We start from the raw sequence: 22,170 nt of genomic DNA, 5'->3' as shown, positions 1-22,170 counted from the left end.
ACTGCATTATATTTGAATTTTTATAATTGTCTACTCCTAGTTGTCTCTGCATATTGAACCAGGAGTATTTCATGATCATATAACCTTTAATGAAGTACTATCAGCGATTTTGTAAGAATGGAAAAAGCACATAATTTATGCAATATATAAAAAAGAATACAAATACAAAGTCTATTAAGTTTTTAATAAAATCAAAATGTCAAACAGATAAGCTCATATTTTTTATTACATTTTTAATTTTATTAATTGCAGTCCTTAAGCTTGATTAATGTAAATAACGTGTAAACTATTTTAACGTTAATAATTACAATACCCATTTTGATATCTTATTTCGTTTAAAAAAACAGACCTATAGGACCTTTATTTTGAAATGTACTATAACCTTTACAAGTTGTATTAAAGCATTTAGTTTATAAATAAGTATAATTTTTACAAGATAGGTTTGGGGCCCTCGGTCGTTGACTTGAAATATATGACTAATGGCTTTTTCATCTTATAATAAAGTTAATATAAATGTAACAAATCTAAACTGCAGCCACGTGTGACCTTTCTAAGTAGGTGGGATCAGTCGAGAAGCTCTGGAAAGTAGAGTCGTTAGTTCTCGCGATACGAGATTTGCGACGCCAGACTGCGAGACCGACTCGATTCCTGTAAAGAGTACCGATAAAATTCACAAATGTCTGGTCGTTCGGTCCGTGCGGAGACCCGTAGCCGCGCTAAAGATGACATTAAGAAAGTGATGGCGGTTATCGAGAGAGTGCGGAGATGGTGAGTATGACGGCGGCGTCATGATACTTTCAAAGAGAGAAATGTTTTTCAAAAGAGAAACTTCAGTCGGAAAGGAGGAGGGGTTTAATAAGAGGATGCCGTTTGATTGACACAAGAGACAGCCAATGGCTGCGCACTGGTCTTTTGTTTTCTCAAGGGACAAGTGCAAAAAGAGGCGGGACTAGAGAGGACTTTTAAAAGGTTTCTTCATGTGAACAGGCGTAGTGTGGGACTGTCAGTAACCTTAAATTATATGATTGTTCTTTTTTTTTTTTCACTAGTTTATAAAGTCTAGTGTACATTTACTGTGCAAGAGAGTAATCCTAACACATTCAATCAGGGTTTAGGCCACCAAAAACCAAGCACTTTTGAGATTGAAATAAATGGGGATATTGGATAGGGTTCAACTCATCAACAAATGGACTTTGTAATCCCACATGTACCGAAAAAGCAGCTCTTGGAGGAGCCTTTAAACTTTCTCCATCTGGAAACTTGCTAAGTGCTTTTTTCTGCATGGTTGCGTTTTTAACATGGAAACTTGATAGAGCTTTCAAGTCATGTATATGGGAAACCTGTTACACAATTGCTCTATTTCAGGGAGAAGAAATGGGTCACAGTTGGAGATACATCATTAAGAATATTTAAATGGGTTCCTGTGGTGGACACAAAGGAGGTACGGCACATCAAACATGTTCACCTCTCTTGGTTTGAATTGTTTGAGAGTTCCTTTTATACATAAGATCAATATATTATCTGTAAATAATGGATTTTACAAATGTCTTCACTGTATTTACTGCATATGTAACCTGATATCTTTTAGAAAGACAAGAGCAAGGTGTCTGTGGGTGGTGAGATGCAACAGAAGAATTTTCCCACTGAGGAGTCATCTGATAACTCCTGTTCTGTACTGTTAGATTTTCAAGGTAAACATCTGCATGTGAGATTCAAGGTTTAAAGGCATCGTTTACCCAAAAAACTTTTCTTTCTTAATGTTAAATTCAAATCTTCCCTTGGTTGCCTCCTGGCTTCTCAGATGAGAACAGCAACCAGAGTTCTCTGTCAGACTCATACCAGCTTAAAGCAGCTGCAGACAGCAGCAATAACTCCAGTCCACAGCCCAGTGAGCCGGTCAGCCCTGCACTGCAGAGTCTAGACTACCATACAGATGATCCACAGCCGCCCACCCTCGGCCAAGAATTCATGGAAGGTGAGACTAATACCTTGCATTTCTCATTGAATTTAATTTTATTCTGAGAGCTGAGAGATTTATAATTATATTATATTATATTATATTATATTATATTATATTATACATTTCCAAAGGTATATTCTGTATTTTATAAAGCTTGTAATTTTACAAAGCTTCCTTAAATATTTAGTCATATTAACCAGAGATTTTACAGTAAACTGTTTGCCCTCTTTGTGTAATTGTGTTTTTGATTTGAACAAATTAATCATGTTTTTATCTCCAAAACTGTGCATTTCACAAAGGGTCACTGAGATCATTTAGTCGTCACTTGACCCACTTTTGAAAATGATAACTTTTTAAAAATATATATATATATTTTTTTTTCTAGAGCCACTGCTGCAGTCAAGTGAGATTGCAGATGAGCCGCCCAGACTGATCAAGGAAGATCTTTTACCCCTCACTGCTCAGGTACAAAACAGTACAAAAGTATGCAGAGGTTCTACATAAAGCACAAATGCTGGGACATCTCCTCTTCCTTTGGTTGTAAACCTGGCCTGCCTTTAAAATATAATATAATATATTAATTTCACTTTTTTGGTATAAAGTATATGAGGGGGGGAAAGATTACATGTATACCTTTTAAAAATATTTTTTTGTTATTTATTCTACTTTATTTAATGTATATATTGAGCCTTTTGTACTACTGAAATGAATAACTAATAATAATTAATTGCTCCTCTTTCTCTGGGTACAGGAGGATGAGGACAGCTGTGGAGCCCCACCACTGAAAAGAATCTGTACCGAGCAGGTCTCGGTCATTCAGGCGGCCCCTTTTAGCTAACACGCACACAATCACGCACTGTACACTGGGCATTGATAATCAGCCAGACTGATCACTGACCTTCCTAGAACTGCTGCAAAAGACACAATATGGTCCAGATATTGAAAAAGCACTATATTTATTACCGCATGGGATTGCTTTGCAACATTGTAGCCCTTTGTAACTCCCAGAATATGCTTCCATTCAGGTCATGTCAGGATTATTGTTCATTTTTGAAGATCCCAGAGTAGAATCTCTGAATTGTTATCACTTACACTAATTCTGATGTAACCTGAATGAATCATCGATTCAACGTTTACCAAAAAAAAGCCAGAATATTAAATAGACATTCCTGTTTACAGGGATAATGAATGAATGTAATATCACTATAAATCCCTTCTTGTTGAAATTGCTGTTAGAGTTATTATAATGCTAATAGTTTTATTTTATCTTCAGTTGAATATGATGTTTGTTAAAAAAAAGAAAGCCATAATCTAATTTTATTTTGACTGAAGGCTTAACCATTATTGAAGAAAATGTCCTTCAAAACCATGACAAAAAGCAAGTTACATGACAAGGGAACTTGAAATGCAATTTAATACTTAATGCTCTATGCTCAAATTATCTCATTAGAACACCCCATTCCCTCTTAAAAACAATGACTCAACATGCAGAATGTTTTCAATCAAATTCTGTAAGTTTACATGCAGATTGAAATTAAGACTTTCTAAGTCATGTTTCAAAATATGAGAAAAATATCTATATTTTCTGTTTGTAGATTCTGCTCTCAGGATCTTTAGTGCCTCCAACTGTCTATCAGCGTTCATTTGTTGCAGTAATTGAACATCTACTCTTTTTTTGTCTCTGTAGTACACCCCTAAAAATGCCTGTATCTTATGCCATCTTATTTTTTTTTTTGCACACTGGTCTAGTGGGCGCTTTGAGTTGAGTTCAATGAAGCAGTCATATTGTTATTTAATGCAAATATCATTAAAAAAATTAAACCTTTGAGAATCATATTCAAGATTTATTTTTGTCTTTATTCTTTAAAAATAATAACAATGTACACTTACAGTTTAAAAGTTTTTTTTGTCAGTTTTTTCTAAATTAATACTTTTATTCAGGAAGGGTGCATTAAAATTGGTGAAAAGAGACAGTAAAGACAATTAAAATGTTACAAAAAAATTCCATTTCAAATAAATGCTGTTCTGTTAATGTTTTGTTAATCAAAGAATAGTGGGGGAAAAGGTTTCTTCAGAAATATTAAGCAGTACAACCTTGATATAATAAGAAATGTTTCTTGAGCAACAAATCAGCATATTAGAATAATTTCTGACGATATGTCTGAAGAACATTCAAGCTTCATATCACATCAAATAGCCTACAAATCGAATACAGTTGTTTTAAATTGAAATAATATTTCAAAATATTTTTATGTGTACCTTATTCATAAACACTGAAAAATCTTGATAGCCCCAAACTTTTTATCGGTAACGTATATTTAAAAACATATATTTTAAGTTTTTTTTTTAATGGGGATTCAATACAAAACTTGTTTTACCAAACGTTTGACCTGCATGTGTCGCTGAAGCACCATTTTTCATAACAAAAAATTAAATAAACATATGTGTGTAAATATATATATATATATGTATATATATTTATATACAATTTATTATTATTTTACTTATCGTTATTGTATGTTTGAAACATAGAGTTATTTACTTAATGCGTATTAAAAGTCCCTGTGCTTGATTTGGCATATGATTATACAGTCCCTAGACCACTACCTAGTATACAGTCCCTAGTACACTACCTAGACCGCGTTTTGGATGTCAAACACGCCTGCAGCATTTTTGGTAATGGTGACTATGATGTAGTAGGTACTAGATAGTCAGTCAGATAGGTTGTGAGACACAGCCAGTGTTTTACTCCAGAAGAGGGGATTGTATTTTATTCTAGTCAGTGGCTGTCTCTCCAGTGCTCACCCGTCAGGTCTCCCAGTAACTCGTCTGAACGGGGAAACTTCAGATAAAGCACAGGGAATAAGGGAAGAGCTGTTAGACGTCGGACCATGCGGGCGGGATTTTGGACACTTTTTTGTATCTTCATGTTTTCCTTTCGTGCTTTTAAAGCTTTCGCAGCTATTTATCAGGTTCCAGTGAGACTGCAGCGCACAGTGTCGGAACACAACACGGGAGCAAACAAACTCAACAGGTAAACCGGTCACCGGCTGGAATAAACTTTAGGATATCGAACTGATTGATCTGAAGCCTTATTTTACTGCAGAATTGAGTATTAAGGTAAAAGAACTCGAAACACTTTGAATAGTTAAACAATTCTATTATTATCTTAATCCAACACAATTTGTATCTCTAGTATTTTATTCACAACTGTTTCTGTGTCTTGGAATCTATCTATCTATCTATCTATCTATCTATCTATCTATCTATCTATCTATCTATCTATCTATCTATCTATCTATCTATCTATCTATTTGTCTATCTATCATCATGTGTCTGTCCTAAACATGTCTCTGAGGGCCCCCCTAATTAAGTTCCCAGAAAAAGGATTAACTGCAACAAAGCCAAAATGCTAAAAATGAAGCATTCCTTTTCCTAAAAGACAGTGGGCAAAATATATTATGGTTTTACATGTGGTAGAGGTTGAGCTCTTTATTCTAAGCGTGTGGAGCTTCTTGTGTGTCTGTGGTCCAGTCACAACTCATCACATTCTCTCCTGTTAAAAAAAGTAATGAACAGTGACTTGAACAGTGAAACAAACAGTGCAGGGTCTCAATCCTGGGATGTTTTGAATCATTTGAGATGTTTCGTAAGGAAAGTTTCCCAGATTGAGTTTAGAAACAAAGCATGTAAATGCAGGCACACATTTTTTTTTTTTTTTTTTGGTTTAGTTCTCTTTAAGGATGTCTGTCAGACACTTTTGGGTGTTGTATGAATGTCGTGAGAGAATCATTCGTTCTCCCGTGGTAAAGGAAAAAAGATATGCTTGTGCCAGTTAGAGGGTCTCTCAGAGGACCCTCAGTCCACGGAGCTGTATTTTATCTTGCTTTTGAAGTGAAGGAAATTCACAAAGAAACATTATGGCGCTAAAACTATTTAAAACCCTTAACTGTTTGCTTTGCATTGCCATCAATCTGAGTTTTGTGAAAAGGAAATCTCAGGCTCTACCTAATTCTCTTATTTTCCATGATTTAATTTCCTTTTTGTCTGATATGTAAATAAATTTGCACATTTACTTCTCCAGTGATTTTTTTTTCTGTTTAATTCTTGATTCTGCATTATTCTGATTTGTCTGGTCTTTGTATTTGTCATTGGTTGTTCAACATGAAACAAATAAGGAACTGGTGTCAGTACACCGTACAGAAGACCGTTTCATGCCAGACGCAAAATGGGACAGAGACTGTCGTGCAGCGGCTGTTTCAGAGTTGCCGATGGCCTGGACCATGTTCAAACCTCATCAGGTACAGAGAAAAGAAATGATCTCATGATATACAATGGGTTATACTCTGTTATTCACTCTCAAATTAACTTGGATGACAAGTAACAGACTCTGTGCGTGCTTTGCCTCTGTATTTTCCCAGCTACAGATCTCTGGTGAGACCCGTGTACAGAGTGACCTACAGGAAAATCACATCTCTGGAATGGCGATGTTGTCCAGGATTCCATGGAGAAGACTGCAGAGAGGGTGATGGAGCTCATTGTTTTGCTGATTTCAAGTTCACTGAAGCATTACTAAATCATTTGAATGACCGTAAGATATAGGAATTGTTTGGTGCTGTGAGCCAGTTACATAGTCATTTATCAGGGGTGTTTGCTAAGACAAGCAAAACATAGCACAACTATCATAGAGATTTTATGGTTGGACTCTTTTGACTTGTGACTCTAATAATCGCATAACAATGCCCTGGCAACCACCCTGAAAACCCAGACATGGGGGTATAGACCCCCTCGGTCCGTTTGCCATGGGGCCCCCTCAACCACAAGTGTTGGCGCACCAGTTTAACCCCCCTAAGAACGGCCCTGGCCCTGGTAACCTCCCCAGAACACCCAGGCAATTACATAAACATTTATTAGTGGTGTTTGCGAATGTCGGGTCACATTACAGGGGTTTTAAAATCCTGAACGATTATGAAATCTGGTTGAAGCACACACATAAGGAGAATCTTAGCAGATTTTCATCCCTCATATAGTAAACATGCACAAACTAAAAGATTTTATTAAAATGATCATGCCAGAGTGAGCTCCTCACGTTATCTCGTGAGTACTATGGTAATCATAGTGTCATCATCCCGATTTAAAATCCAAAATATCAAACATGTCTGATATTATTCGGGGCAGCCCTCGGTTTGTGTGTGAGCAGATAGGGATGTGCAAGATTTCATCTGTAAATGCCTCACATTACACCATTACAATCCGTGCCGAACATCAGAACCTTGAATAATTTTTTTTCGATTCTCGGGAGGGGGCTAAATCGGTCTAAAACTCCTGCAGTTTGAGCCCGGCTTAAGACAAGAAAAACACCTAGTTTATCGTAGAGATTTTGTGGTTGGTCTCTTTTGACTTGTGTAAACAAGCAAACACACAGAAACCACACAGAACACCCTAACAACCACTGGCAACCACCTATAACACCCATTAATAAATATTTCATGGTTGCCCTCTTTTGGTTTGTGTAAGCAACATTGTTATTCAGAACACTAGCAATCACCCTGAACACCCTAACAACCCCACAGCAATGCCCTGGCAACTACCCAGACTACCCAAACATCTACCAAGAGATTTGCACAAACAAACAACACTCACATTTGACTTGGCATTGTTTGGTGGGTGGTTCAGTTTTTTAAATGTAAGTCTCTTATCAACAAGGAAAGATCCCTTATATTCATTGTGTGGGTGAGAATGTGAGTGACAACAGCTGATCTGATTGTGAAAATCAGTCATCTGGGTGAAATCCCAAAATGAATCTGTCATAACTATATGCTGGTCTGAATGTATTTCCTCACTATATGAACACCAAACACTTAAGTGCAACACATCCATGAACATGTTTCTATATTAACCAGGAGAAAATGCATTATGACTGTGTTACAACACATGCTCAGATTTGCCACGACACAAAAATCTGCAATCAATCTGCAAAAGAAAATCAGAGATCTCAATATGAATAGTATCAGACCATTGCGAGCGCAGTTACACTCCCTACTGACTCACTTTACTGTTATCCTAGATAATCATAATCAAAACCAGCACAGCTCTGGGTCTTTGCGCGTATTGGGTAAATATATTTTAATTGACAGTGAAATAAATGTCTGGAAGAAAATATTTTAGGCAATGTTTGAGGAAATGAGTTTGCTCTTTTTATTCATTTTGATTAATTTGACATAGCACAGTTAGATGTGGTAGAGGTCACAAGAGTCCGAATAATTTCTGATCCAATAAAGATAATTTACCCATGACACACATTCTCATGTTTTTCTGGATGGGGATGGGTTTAATGACCCCTCCCCCACCTCCAACAACAGACAGACTGGCCTGTCTGCAGTGTCTCTTTTCAGATCATCCCCTGTGAGATGCAGATGATTTAGTTTGAGACAAATCCAAGGGCACCATGATCTCTGACATGGTAAATAAATCAGAAATCTTCATTCTCCTTCCTCCCTCTTTTTTATCCCTTTCCATTGGGCTCATAGCTTCAGCCTGAGGCTGTTGTTCCCCCGGGTCTCAGGCCCCTCTGTTTGGTTTATTTAAGAATATATTTTTGGAATTTGGATTGTGACTCACAGTCAAACAGCTCAAGTTAGGTCAAAGTCAGTCTTTATGAGATCCCAGCATTTCTAGTTGTCATGTGTAATGAGGCCTAACAAAGAATGCTGTGTCAGATTTCAATCATTACGGACCCTTTTAATATTCCCAGGTTTGGAACATGGAAGTAAACTTTAACAGGGTAAACTTGTACATGTACTTGGTAGATGGGAGATCACAGCGAATATTATTTCAGCATGTCCAAATTTCTTTAACGGCAGCTGTATTAGTTTAATGCAAGGTTAAAATAACATAAATAACTAGTATATTGTCTACTTAATATCTGCTAACACTTTATTTTATAATAATAATAATCTGTAAATAAAAATCTGATTATGAGTAACTTTGCAAGTATGTCAACTCATTCTACTAACCCCTAACCCTAATATAACGGTCTACTATTACTCTGAGAATTATTTGACATGTAGTTGCAAAACATTACTTATAGTTTGTAGAATGTCTAAAGTGCGCTATCGAAAACAAAGTGGTCGGAATCCACCTGTCTTGCACATTTACATAGAAAACAATACAAGTAAAGTGCAGTGGAACGCAATGTGTTTTTGCGTTTTAAATGCAAGACACAAGGCAGTGTAATAGGAAAAAACAAGGTGTAGAGACGCTTTTTAATGTTATGTTGAAGTTATTTTAATTGAGTGGCACATTTTTAGAACATCTTATCATGCCTGAGAGATGCTGTAATGGTGAAACACATATGTCTAGTACATTTACATAGAAAAATAATGGAGGAGCAATTAAAACGCAAGTGAAAAACATGGAATGCATAAAAAAGATACGCAAGCAGTAGAATGAAAACGAATGGTCTCAAGATATTCTATTTTAACTTCAGCTTTGCATTTTCAGAATGCTGTGCCATGCAAAAGAGGCAAGATACGAGCACAATTGTCTAACACATCTGCGCATTTTTTTGTAGAAAAACAATGGAAGTGCAGTGCAGTGGAATGCAACTACCGGTACGCATTTTGTGTAAACGGTCCGAATACTTAATTCTGATTGGTCTTCGTTGTTGTCCATGGTAACGCTGTGTATCCGACCGATCACCACAACTGATACTAATGTCTCTCATTCCACACTACAGACTGGTGCTTTCTCTGTCTTCTGGCAGGATTCAAAGCTTTTATTAGAGTGAACAATCCAACCATGTATGTACCGTAAACAGAAATGCAATAAGAGCTTTTAAACTGATTCATGCTCCCCTACAGTTGTTTATTCAACTCAGTTTGCCAGTTTTTGAGAGCTGTGTGACTAGTTGAGGTCATGTTCAACCACTTTAGTGATGTTTTGTCCTTCAGGAATGTACAGTGTCATAAATTCATGTGCCTTGTATTAAGAGATACCAGTGTGATGAAGTTGTTTGTTCATTAATGCAGCCCAGACAAAGAACCCTTTTCCCGTCCATCCGATTAGTCAGTAAAATGCTGGATGTTTTGTTGCTGTCCCTCCCTAGGTTAACTTTTTGTTCATTAATGCATTCTTTATATATTGAGGCCAGTTCCTCTCTTTAGCTCAATAAATTTCCATTTTAATGTGTCAAAAACGTAGTTATATTTCGATCAGTTGTGTTTGACTATGTGAAAAGGATAGCTTTATTTTTTGACTAAGAAGGAGTAGACGTCAAGGAATGCAGCGGTGCAAAGCTGTTGAGGTGTGGGAGGGTGGTTGCAGCTGGGATCGACAGCTGTAAGAGATCCTTTGTCCCATAACCATATTCTAATTGTAACTAGAGAGGAACTCCCAGACATAGCATGCAACAAATCAAAAATCTTCAGCAATCTAAGACTTGGTTATGCTTTTAGATACGATGTAGAATTTCAGTTGATTTCTCATAATCAAGTTTTTGTGATAACACACTGCCATTCAAATGTTTCTTGAGCAGTAGATCAGTAGAATTATTTCTGAAGGATCATGTGACACTGAAGACAATATTAATGATGCTGAAAACTCAGATTTTCCATCACTCCTGTAATTTATTCCTATAAATTACACTTTAAAGTATATTGAAACAGACAACAGCTATTTTAAATTGTAATAATATTTCATAATATCACTGTTTTTACCGTATTTTGTTTTCAAATAAATCCAACTTTGGTGAGCATGAGACTTCAGAAACCTGATAGACATTACAATAAAATCTTACCGACCTCAAAGCCGAACAGTTGTATAGAAATACATTTTGTTTCTGACTAACTACTGAACTACTGACTAACTACTGAACTACTGAAAATATGTAATTATTATCTGGAAAAGTTTTACTTATTTGCCTAATAAGGTATAAAACCGTGTATATTTTGTAATAATAATAGAGAACTAGAGAAGAAACATTCAGTTCAATTCAGACGTATTTGTAAAGCACATTTACAAATACAAATTATTAATTTAAATATACATATATATATATATATATATATGTGTGTGTGTGTGTGTGTGTGTGTGTGTGTGTCTGTGTGTTTGTGTGTGTATGTATATGTATTTTTTTTTACGTAGTTAGTCTTCATAGTGCAAATAACGGTGGTTTGGGGAGTTATATCCCTAAAATGAAATCTAAATAAAAAGTTTATACTGAAAAGTAAAAACAAACTAATTCATTTTACAGTAATACATAAAACCATGGCTCCTTTGGGGTTCCTGGATCCCAACCACTAAACCCCAATTGCTAGACTAAAAGCATTAGTCATTCCTTGGGAACAATTCCCATCAGCAGAATTACTTTGGTGCTCAAACTTCCCATAATGCCCTGGTCAGAGTCTTATCTATATCCATATAGTCAGCTCCAGCTGTCTTTCATACAACCCCCATACCAGGTTTCCAGAAGGCCTGGCAGAGGTTCAAATCTATCACCTGCTCTACAAATTCCTTTAAATTGAGATTGTGATCAGTACCCCTAGCTGTGAGAGTGGCTGTGGGAAAATGGGATGTCTGTGGTGTGGTATCTCATGATTGATGTGGACGCGTGTGCTGCAGCCCCCTCAGCTGCCTGTGACGAGTGAGGTCATCTCATTTCTGTGGTGGAGCACAAATGGTCATGCCATTGAAGTCTACCTGTTCATTAGGATAGCTTGTATGGCAGTGAACCCAAAGTTGTATTTAACCCATGATGAATATAAGCAATTAGCAAATTATTTCAAATAATTTTTAGGGCAAAATCTGCTAATTCAGACTGCACAGACAGACGCCAACAAACACATTCATTAGATTTTATCAGATCAGTGTGCAATCCATGTCAGCGTCTGCTGGCATCAGCCAGGGCTTGTTTTTGCTGACTGATCATGTTCATTCTGTGTTTGGCAGGATGTGCAGTGTCTTAGAAATGACATGCTGTAATCTGGTGATTAGCAGTGAGAATTAATCTATTTGGCAAACTACCGAAACAAACTTTGTTTTGGCATGATTTTGTTCAAAATGATGTCATACTAGTTATTTTTTCGATTTCACTTGAAGTATATCATGGCCTTTATGATTGATCAACTCTTCAGGCCAAGAAACACATATGATCCACTCGGACTGTCCGACAACTGCCTAGTCACCAACTTGCTTGTTTGATTCCCGTACTGCCAGTGTAAGAAAACGCACTCTTGGAAAGCAAGGCACAAAAGCTGTCACTGGGATGTTAGCCTTTTTTAAAAGATACATCTGTGCACTGTATTTATTTACCCCTAAAGTTTGCATTTTAGTACCCTAAGGATGATGATACATGGGACAACTTTTGGAGCAATTTTGCAGGGCAACTTTTTTGAGCAATTTTATTTGCTTGGGTACTTTCCCATTGAGATTGGGTTACAAATTTCTATCTGGATACTTTAGATCGGTTGTGGGACCTGTGTCTCACCTGGTTGCCCGTTGACGGCAAATAAATTTGCCCCATGTATCATCAGCCTAAAGGTTACATATTTACCTGTACCTTTTGAAAAGGTGCCGCCTCAGTAACACCTTTGTACCTTTTTTTTCTGAGAGTGTAGTCTATGCATAATAGTCTAATAACACTATCACAAATGTAAATAGATCAGAAACACCAACATCACCATTTAAACAAATGCAAAGACACTTTCAGCTGGGATCAACAGCTGTAACAGATCCGCAATGGTATTCCAACTGTCAATAGAGAGCAACTCACAGGGATATTATATATCATATGAAATGCCAACAAGCATCCAATTTTGATTATTTAGGTTTTTTAAAGTAACACCTAGGGGCTCTTGTTTATTAGAGGTTATGTCCTTCACAGCCCAAATTAGCAAATGGAGACTTCTGGAATTACGTTAAAGTGCATAGAAATTAGATTTGTTTAGTCCACTTATGTACTATATGCTTTAGAGGGATAAACCACAGGCAATGATTCTCAAAGTGTAAAGGCAAGCAGTCACCAGTCTTTCTGCAATGCATGTGCCCAAAGTATTTGTTTGAGGGCAGATACAGAGACTGAAGATCATTACTAATAAGTCTGTATGAATTCAGCATTGACGCAAAGGTTGATGACGCAGATCTTTAGATCTGGTGATACAAATAATTCTAATTCTGTCTGAAACTATTTCATTGCTTCGCAGTTTACCAATAAACCCATTTTATAAACTGAATTCACCCAGAAAAACATGCTAAAGTATCTTGTGTCTTCATAATCTCTGAAAGCCCCATCAGTCTCTGCCAAAATGCTGTGAATGGGTGTGGAGTCTTAATGTGGTCAGCTTGCATGTATGATTTGTGTATTTGTACTTCTCCTGAGACACAAGTCACACTCTGGTTTGGTACATCAATACATCACTGATGTCTGCGCTGGCACGTGTTTGCATAACTTTATTAACCTTGTCAGTTTTTATAAAATCATTGTGCTAGTTCCAAAAATGGACTGTTTAAAGCCTCCCTCACATCTGTGAAAAGCATAGAGGTTCAGTATCTGCAGATCCCATTGTGCTATGCTTCTTTACAGCTCATCCGTTGGGTGTTTTTCCAGAATACCCCAACGTTCGGCTGTCCGCTGATCTGAGAGCTGTCCGGTATCCAGCAGAGATGTGCATTGTGGCTAGTGCACGTGGAGAACAGGCATGTCAGACAGCCGAACATTTCAATCTGAATTTGAATATTCTGCTAAACTTCAATGATGGTTTAACTTGCACATAGCCCTCTATCATACATTAACCAGTGCCATATGATACAATTAGCGTTTTTCTGAGCAATACAGATATAGACTGAATGACATCTTTTGGGTTTACCATCATGGGTGTTTCCTCCAAGAGCAGATGTGCAGTTAGCACAGTCCTTCTGTCCTTCCACCCAGAAAAACAGAGACATGTTAACTTTTCTGTTCTGTTGGATGTGCATATTGTGGTGAAGAGTGACAAATTAGTTCCTTTGCTCTTTATGGAATGAATTAATGTCCCTTCATGAGGTCTGGCTTCCAGACTGTCCTTTGATGACACTGTGACATGTTTGTGGTCTTGAGTCTTGTATTTCAGTCAAGTGAGAGCAGATGATGAAGCTTGTAGTTGTAAACGTCTCATTGGGAAAAAATATAATTGCAGTGTTGGAGTATATAACTAAAAACAGTCACACCACTAACTTTGGTCCATTAACTACACAAATTGTCTAGTATTTCAGCTGTTTTCAAAATAGTGAAAGGTGGATTTATTTTAATGGAAAAAAAAAGAGTCCTGCACTGTTTCTGCTCATTTGTGTCTTTCAGAATGGAATCTTCTGTTTCTGTGTGTTCAACCCACTCCTCTAAATTAAGGATTTTTTATTTATTTTTTGTAAATTAGTTTGTTGTATGTTCCTGATAAAATCAAGTCCTGTTCTACATTTAAATTTAAAGAAGAATTTTAATGCTCATCGAGGCTGTTTTTTTTTTTTTAAATGGTGTAAAAACAAAAGTATTGTGAAATACTTTTACAATTTCAAGTAACTGTTTTCTATTTTAATATATTTAATTTAATTTGTAATGGTAAAGATGAATTATCAGCAGTCATCACTCCAGCGTTCAGTGTCACATGATCCTTCAAAAAATATTCTAATTTGCTGATTTGCTGATTATCAATGTTGATATATTTTTGTGGAAACCGTGAAACATTGTTTTCTGGATTCATTTGAAGTTCAGAAGAACATTATGAATGCTTTACTGCCACTTTTGACCAATTCGACCAAGTTTTTTCTTTGATCTTATACAGAATCCAAACCTTTGAATTGTAGAATACATCAGATTATGTGTAAAATGGGAATGGCAGTTCATCTTTACATTAAAGTAGATCAGTTTTAGTGATCTCAAGCACTTTTTATTTTGTGAATTGTTTTCTAAAATAAAATTTCTCATCTCATCATCTAGTGATATTTAATTTCTAATCTCATCTTTAGGTAAAAAAATGTCTCTATTGCATTTCACATATGAAATGTCACCACTGAGCGATCACCTGCCATTCATCATCATCTCATTTCATGCCAAATAATTCCCAAATCTCTGCCGTCTTGGAAGATCAGTCTCCTTCCATAGAGAGATCCAGCACTTTGTGGTTGTCTTCACCCTGACCAGCCCTATGCTGTGTGAAGAGAATCTCTCTTAAATGAGAAAGGTGAATGTTGGGGAATCCCAGAATGAGATATTTCCCTTCACTAGGATTCCATGCAAATGGAAATTCATGGTTACCAGCATCTGGTTTTCCTGTTCCTTATACCCTAGGGAGAGATGCTACCCAAAGCTGTAACTGAACTCATTTAGTGTCTCTCTAATACATTTTTGTTGTTCATACAACTGTCATACAATAGTTATTTTGGTTTCACACTTTTGGGGGTTGATTTCATTTTTGGACTACAGGCCTGTAACTCTAGAATGATCATTGGAATTTTAAGTACAGTATGAACGTGTTTTTGTTAAATTAACTTGTGAGAACATAACAAACTTAATTCTGTTTACAACTTTGACTAGTATACAGTACAGTTATAATATTGCAAAAACTATGCAATAAAAATTCCTTACATCTTGAATTAAACTGAATTTAATTTGACTCATGACATAACAGATGGCTGAAAGATTTATAGCCTTTGCTTAATCCATTCACTCAGTGCTGTAGCAGTTTTTATGGTTAGAAATTCCCCTTTCTCTGCTGTTATAAGTTACCTTGACATCTCTATTTGCATTCATCCATTTAGAATGCATGAACTGTACGGGGTATGCTGACATCAAAAAGCGCTTGAGTGTCATTGAAGCTCAGGTAAGATAGAAATGTAGGTAACCTTTTGTATTAACAAGTCACATAAAAATTAAGATGATAAACATGTGGTTTTGCTTTTTTAAACAGATAAGGTTACTCAGAGATCCTGAGGCCCCTCTTCTCCCTCTGTCCACCCAATCGCCTGAGAGAACAGCTGATAATGAGGTAGACAGGACACACCCCTCACCAATAACACCCAATGCCATTGGCCGGCCAGGTGAAGAAAATAATGTGTTGCTAAACTCTTCATGATGAGTAATTTTAAATATTTTATATTCTTGTATATAAGTTATGTAGATAAATAAGGTGTGTGTGTGTGTATATATATATATATATATATATATATATATATATATATATATATATATATATATATATATATATATATATATATTATATTTCTTTTTAATTCAGAATTAAACTGGTAAATCAACATCTGTTTCCAGGACCAAGAGGGCAGCCAGGACCAGCTGGGCCACCAGGTTCCCCTGGACCTCCCGGACCTTTAGGGTTTTCTGGAAAACCTGGTCCTGTAGGACCTAGAGGTAAGAACTATCCATTTGACTGGGAATATTAAAATATTTTCATGCGAGCTCCACTGCTTACTCTACAGGAGCTCAAGGGCTGCAAGGACCACAAGGTGAAAGAGGCCTTCCTGGGCCACCTGGGCCCCCAGGGCACTTCTCCATCAGGGGAGATGTTTTCACGCTAATGGCTAAACAACATGCCCAGTGTGAGTACAGCAGTCCACATTAAACATGCTGTTTTATCATTTTAATTAAAAATGGCGTTAAAATAATGCATAACTGAGTGGAAGTAAAAAAAAAAAATTTATATCAAGTCTTTGGTGCGACCTATCAAATATTATTCTCAGCATGACCATAAGATGGCAGCATTCACACAGTTTCATCTTAAATAAACCTCTCAGAGATCTGGATCGGTTTAAGAGTCTGGTTGGCTTCTGTCTGTAAGCAATTAATCAGAGTCTTTTGTTAGCTGTCTGTGAAGCAGCATGAGTCTGGATAAACCAAAGCAGAACCAGAGCACCAAATCCTGCTGAACATTATAGCAGCACAGCAGCTCAAATCACATTTGCTGCCAGTGAAGTTACATTTTTAATAGTACATCTGATTTGTTTTCACCTTAGTATGATCGTATTTTACATGTCTCAGATGAAGATAGTGACTTTGCGTCCTATCGTGACCTGCAGGCTTTCCTTGGTCCTCCTGGGCCCTCCGGCCCTCCTGGTCCTCCAGGTACACTAGAATATCAGAGCATACAAAACAGCATCATCACGTACCGCCCAGCTATTTCTTTACACATTTAATCTTTTATCTGTACATGTTGAACAGGACCTGCTGGACCACCTGGACACCCAGGTGTTCCAGGGAAAAATGTAAGACATTTTATCATTATATTCTATGATATGCATTTACAGTATGTATGTATGGAATAAATATTGGACAGTACATATAGATGTACAAGGCACAGTATACTGATTAATTCACATTTATCACAGGCTGCCTTAAGCATTGCAGGCACACCAGGTGACAGGGGACCCAAAGGAGATCCAGGAGAAAGAGTAAGTCATCGAAGACCAATGTATAGATATAAATAAAATCTTCATCATATATTTTCTTTTTGGGATAAAAATATGTTTGTTTTTATTTGAGCTGATTAAATTGCATTGCTCTATTTCCAAAGGGTCCATCTGGGATAACAGGAAAGCAAGGGCAGCCTGTGAGTGTTATATCATTTTTAAAGGGGGGTGAAATGCTATTTCATGCATACTGAGTTTTTTTACACTGTTAAAGAGTTGGATTCCCATGCTAAACATGGACAAAGTTTCAAAAATTAAGTTGTACGTTTGAAGGAGTATTTTTGTTCCAAAAATACTCCTTCCGGTTTGTGACAAGTTTCGGAAAGTTTTTTTCAAGTATGGCTCTGTGTGACGTTAGATGGAGCGGAATTTCCTTATATGGGTCCTGACGCACTTCTGCCGGAAGAGCGCGCGCTCCCGTAGAGCAGAGCACTGAGAGCACAACAGACTTCACTGATCAGAGCGAGAGCGTCGCGAAAAGTCACAAAAGAAGTGTGTTTTTGGTTACCAGGGCAAGACAACCCTGCACAGATTACCAAAAAAAAACAGCATTAAGGGACCAGTGGATGGAGTATATTTTTACAGAGCAACAAAAACGGAGTTGTGCAAGTGTTTTTGTTTGTTCCCTGCATTTTGAAGATGCTTGTTTTACAAAAAATGCCCAGTTTGACGACGAATTTGCTGTATCGTTTATTTAAGGATAATGCAGTCCCAACGAAAAGGGTCACGATTGTGTGTTGGAACCGCATGCGGTGAGTAAAACTGCTTCAAATATCTCTGCCTCCTTGTTAGTGCGTCCGCCTCCCATGCCGGAGACCTGGGTTCGAGCCCCGCTCGGAGCGAGACGTTGCTGCTGCTGCTCTTGTTCAGTTTCAGCCTCGGGATCTGATTCTGGATCATAAATAAACGGCTGAATCTGACTGTTAGCCATGGTTTGTTTTGGATGATGGTTTTTCCTCACGGTAATGTCACAGCTTCCAAACGCTCTCAACGCAAAAGCCTATTCGCGCTCGTGATTCTTTAGCTCCGCCCACACGTCACGCCTCCAGCCTGTCGTGTTTTTCCGGGAAAAATCGGTACAGACTATCCTTCTCTTATGAATATAATAAAACTAAAGACTTTTTGGAGTTATGAAGGATGCAGTACTACTCTATAGGTACCCAAGATTAACAGGATATTGAGTGAAAACGAGCATTTCACCCCCCCCTTTAATAAATAAACGCATTTTATTTTCTGAATTAGTTTTTATAATTAAGGTTATATATTTATATGTAAATGTATTATTATAAAATTCACTGTATTATTATTCTCTTGTATTGTGAATAGGGTGTTCCGGGTCCTAAAGGAGAGCCTGGCGAGACTCCAGGAGAGGTAAGGATGATGCTAAAAAAATTGGGATGCTTTTTTGAGTTTTGAATGTGCTGTTATGATGATTTATTATCACATGCTAAAGCCCCGCCTTCTTGCAGGTGCAGCAGCTGAGGGAAGCTCTGAAGATTCTGGCCGAGAGGGTTCTCATTCTAGAGCACATGATCGGCATTCATGGTGAGAATTATGGATTCATATGAATCTAGATTTCCAGTAATGAGTTCTAACTAGAGAGCGGTTGGATTCCAGAGCGCCATTATGATCTCATGGCATAAGCTGTTTCTGCCAGATTAGTGCGTGTGGTAATTATTAAGTAATGACATTGAGGATTCATGAGGTTTGAGGTTCATATTGCTCTTAAGAATACAAAATGACATCAGATGACTAGAAATATACAGCCAACTGTGTATTTAGACACACACATGGTTATGTAACAAATTTCCCTTTATTTTTGTTTCTTTCCTTTCGTCACTCTGCATAGATACTCTGTTGGACTCCGGTTCTGGAATAGATCTCCTGGCGGACTTCATGCTAACAGGCAGTGCTAAAAATGTTGGTGCTGCCAGACCCTCCTCTCCTCTTAACTCAGACAGAGAGTCGCCGGACTCTGTTGGATATGAAGAGTAAATAACAAACACTTGTTTGTTCACAAGGCCTTTATTTCCTGTCTGTTGCTTTGAAGGACAGGTCCATATTTGTTTATGAGTATGATAAGAGTGGCACTGATTTTTTTCTATTTTATTTACTTGATGTATTTTGTTAAATTGTAATATTTTTCTTTTTTTACATTTTGAAATCACTGTATTAACCTGTTGAAAATGTGTCTTCTTTGCCATTCATGACCCGTTTTACTTCCGTTTACTTAAGGGCAGGCCTTTATTTTAGTCATTAGAAAATAATTGGATGGTGAAAAGTGGGCACTACTTACCCGAATGAAGTCGGCACGAATGTGAGTTTGCTGTTTTGTTATTGATTAGAAGTGTTCAGTAGCCTGTGTGGCATAAGTGATGTCAGCCAAAAAAAAGAGAAAAAGTTGTTTCGGAGTAAGAACCTGTTATGAAAATCTGACTTTCATGTCAACTTGAAATGTCTGTTTACTGTAGTTCATTTCTTTTATTATAGTAAAGGTGAGGATTTTGGACGGGTTGGTTGTCATAGTTAATTAATCAACAAAGATGATACTTGATTACACTAAAAAACTAGTTTTATGTAGCATGAATAATGATTTAATACCACAGTCACTCAAGCTGAAAATAAATGTTTTGTCATAAAGACTTGGTTCGTCATTTTCTTTTTGTTTTCTGATTGATGACCTATAATGACTCCATGCACATAATTATATATAGCGGTAGCTTTGTATTAAAACAGTCCCATCTCGAAACTCACAGCAAACAAAAAATAGACTAGAACAGAACTTCAAAACTAAAATTGACCTTTTGTCTGTACAGAAAGTGCAACATCTACCACCATAAATTGTGTATACACCTCTGCTGACCTGTTGTTATTCACCGAGCCCAGGGGCGTCGCTAGGCCCTTTTTAGGGGGGCTTCAGCCCAGCCCCCCTAAAAAATTATTTGATTAATTAATTAGTGATCGCTTCAGTCCCCTTTAAAAACTCATTTGAAACGGTGGCAAGCTGCATCAAGTTCCGGCTCCTCCCCTGATCTGAGTCTGCACGGATTCAGCGCGTTTTTCAATCCACAGGGGCGCCGAGCAGAGCGTACATCAGAGAGTACAAGGTGTGTGTGTGTGTGTGTGTGTGTGTGCGTGTGTGCGTGCGTGTGCGTGTGTTCTCGCATCCAATACCAGTACGTCTTCGCTGCGTTCACTTTCAGCCTTTATCACGGTGTGACAGTTGTTTTTTCTTCCAACAAAAATGAAGCGATTAACACCCATGAAAACATACTTTAGAAAACGATCATGATTTATTTTAATTTACTTTTCAAAATTCAAAACATATTATTGTGTATTTCGGCATTACATTATGCAGCCATTCACAGAAATGATTAAAGACACACATCATTGTCTGAAAGCACTAAATGTCACAGAGAGAGAAACATCATGTGGAGTTATTTTGTTTTGTATTATTAAATATGGTTTTGTATTAAGTAATAATGAATCATTAGTGTATCATGATACATATATTAGAGTAAGAGTAAAGGGATCTGTGATTTTTTTTTTTTTTTTTTAAGTAATTGATTTATAGAAGTGGCAAATTGATAATGGTGTTATTTTTAATAAATAGAAATAAATATAGAACAGATTAAACATATTGCCAATAGACAATTACATTAATACATGTTTTGTCTATATTCTTAATGAATATTAGCTGGTTAGTTAAATGATTTGAAATTAAATTAATTTCCAGGGGCTGACTTGATGTATAACCAACCGTATTGTTGATTATAAAGGCTAAAAAGCTAAAAATTAATAATAATAATAATAATACAATATAATAATTTATTTTTCATTGTAGATGGATATACAACATTTTTTGTCGTGCGGGAGTAGGTCTGCAAATGAGGAACAGTCAGGTGAGAATAGAACAGACAGCCTCACACACACAATACCACTGTATTCCCAAGATTCATTGCAGTCATTGAACCCTTATGTTGTTTTAATTTTCTGCCAATTTCCACGTACATTTCATAAGAAAAAGCTGTGGTATCATCAAAGGATAAACATGAATGTCCTAATACTGAATCAGGAAGTCTTTATTGTAAAAATCTACATTCCCAATTCAAAATTTTCCAGTGACTGGTCACATCTAAAAAACTGTATTAGTTTTTTTTTTTACAGTGTTGTATATGGCTCAGTCAGTACTCCTACTCCCATATATGAAATACAGGGAATACAATGGAATAGTGGATTGCAATAAGGTTAGTAGTATACAACCCTACCCTAATAGTCAAATAGAAGTTTTTTAATCATACCCTTATTGGGGGCTGAGCCCCCCTAAAATTAAAATCTTAGAATCGCCCCTGACCGAGCCTATCATGGACTTGCTGAAGAACCAAAATGGCAGAACACACCAAGGGCTGCTATTAATAGCCGGAGACACAAAAGGCCCTGTTGACCTTGTTCGCAGAGCAGCGTTCAACATGCCAGTGTGGCTTTAAGCTTGTTGCGCTTGAGCTTTTGTAATCACCTCAGGAGGGAACGAAATCTTTCCGAATGTTGGGCTTTTTCTTCTTGTTGCGTTAAGAGTGTTTAAAGGTTTCCCACGCAAATGTTTTACGTTATTGAGAGCTAAATATTTTGCCTTGACTTTTTTATTTATTTCTTTTTTAAATACAATTTTAATCATTTATTTATTTAGTTGAAAAAATGTTTTCTTGTTGCCAGGAGTATCTGAGCAAGTTAACTGTATCTTGTAACTAGACTAGATG

General features: G+C 36.9%; 2 protein-coding genes across 2 annotated transcripts; both read left to right on the top strand.

Annotated features, from left to right (window-relative positions):
* Nucleotides 1-595: 595 nt before the first annotated feature.
* LOC113054421 (B-cell CLL/lymphoma 7 protein family member B-A-like) lies at nt 596-3,796 on the top strand. Its single transcript, XM_026219957.1, has 6 exons — nt 596-768; nt 1,366-1,441; nt 1,589-1,691; nt 1,802-1,975; nt 2,346-2,425; nt 2,712-3,796. The coding sequence occupies exons 1-6, from the start codon at nt 677-679 to the stop codon at nt 2,796-2,798; spliced, it is 612 nt and encodes a 203-aa protein (XP_026075742.1). The 5' UTR covers nt 596-676; the 3' UTR covers nt 2,799-3,796.
* Nucleotides 3,797-4,701: 905 nt separating this feature from the next.
* col26a1 (collagen, type XXVI, alpha 1) lies at nt 4,702-20,055 on the top strand. The gene is made up of 14 exons (XM_026219955.1): nt 4,702-4,994; nt 6,139-6,261; nt 6,382-6,485; nt 15,752-15,813; nt 15,901-16,030; nt 16,260-16,358; nt 16,427-16,546; nt 16,986-17,069; nt 17,166-17,209; nt 17,333-17,395; nt 17,518-17,553; nt 18,740-18,784; nt 18,883-18,958; nt 19,263-20,055. The coding sequence occupies exons 1-14, from the start codon at nt 4,852-4,854 to the stop codon at nt 19,406-19,408; spliced, it is 1,275 nt and encodes a 424-aa protein (XP_026075740.1). The 5' UTR covers nt 4,702-4,851; the 3' UTR covers nt 19,409-20,055.
* Nucleotides 20,056-22,170: the final 2,115 nt, after the last annotated feature.

The sequence above is a fragment of the Carassius auratus genome, chromosome 35 (genome assembly GCF_003368295.1).
Source record: "Carassius auratus strain Wakin chromosome 35, ASM336829v1, whole genome shotgun sequence".
NCBI classification, from domain to species: domain Eukaryota; kingdom Metazoa; phylum Chordata; class Actinopteri; order Cypriniformes; family Cyprinidae; genus Carassius; species Carassius auratus.
Note: the sequence above shows the minus strand (reverse complement) of the source record. Positions and strands in the feature narration are given on the sequence as shown.

Coding starts and splice junctions, on each gene's coding strand:
- LOC113054421 (XM_026219957.1), top strand. CDS start 677: ATGTCTGGTCGTTCGGTCCGTGCGGAGACCCGTAGCCGCGCTAAAGAT. Junction 1,442..1,588: donor CTGTGGTGGACACAAAGGAG/GTACGGCACATC, acceptor GATATCTTTTAG/AAAGACAAGAGCAAGGTGTC. Junction 1,692..1,801: donor TGTACTGTTAGATTTTCAAG/GTAAACATCTGC, acceptor CTGGCTTCTCAG/ATGAGAACAGCAACCAGAGT.
- col26a1 (XM_026219955.1), top strand. CDS start 4,852: ATGCGGGCGGGATTTTGGACACTTTTTTGTATCTTCATGTTTTCCTTT. Junction 4,995..6,138: donor GGAGCAAACAAACTCAACAG/GTAAACCGGTCA, acceptor GAAACAAATAAG/GAACTGGTGTCAGTACACCG. Junction 16,031..16,259: donor CAATGCCATTGGCCGGCCAG/GTGAAGAAAATA, acceptor ATCTGTTTCCAG/GACCAAGAGGGCAGCCAGGA.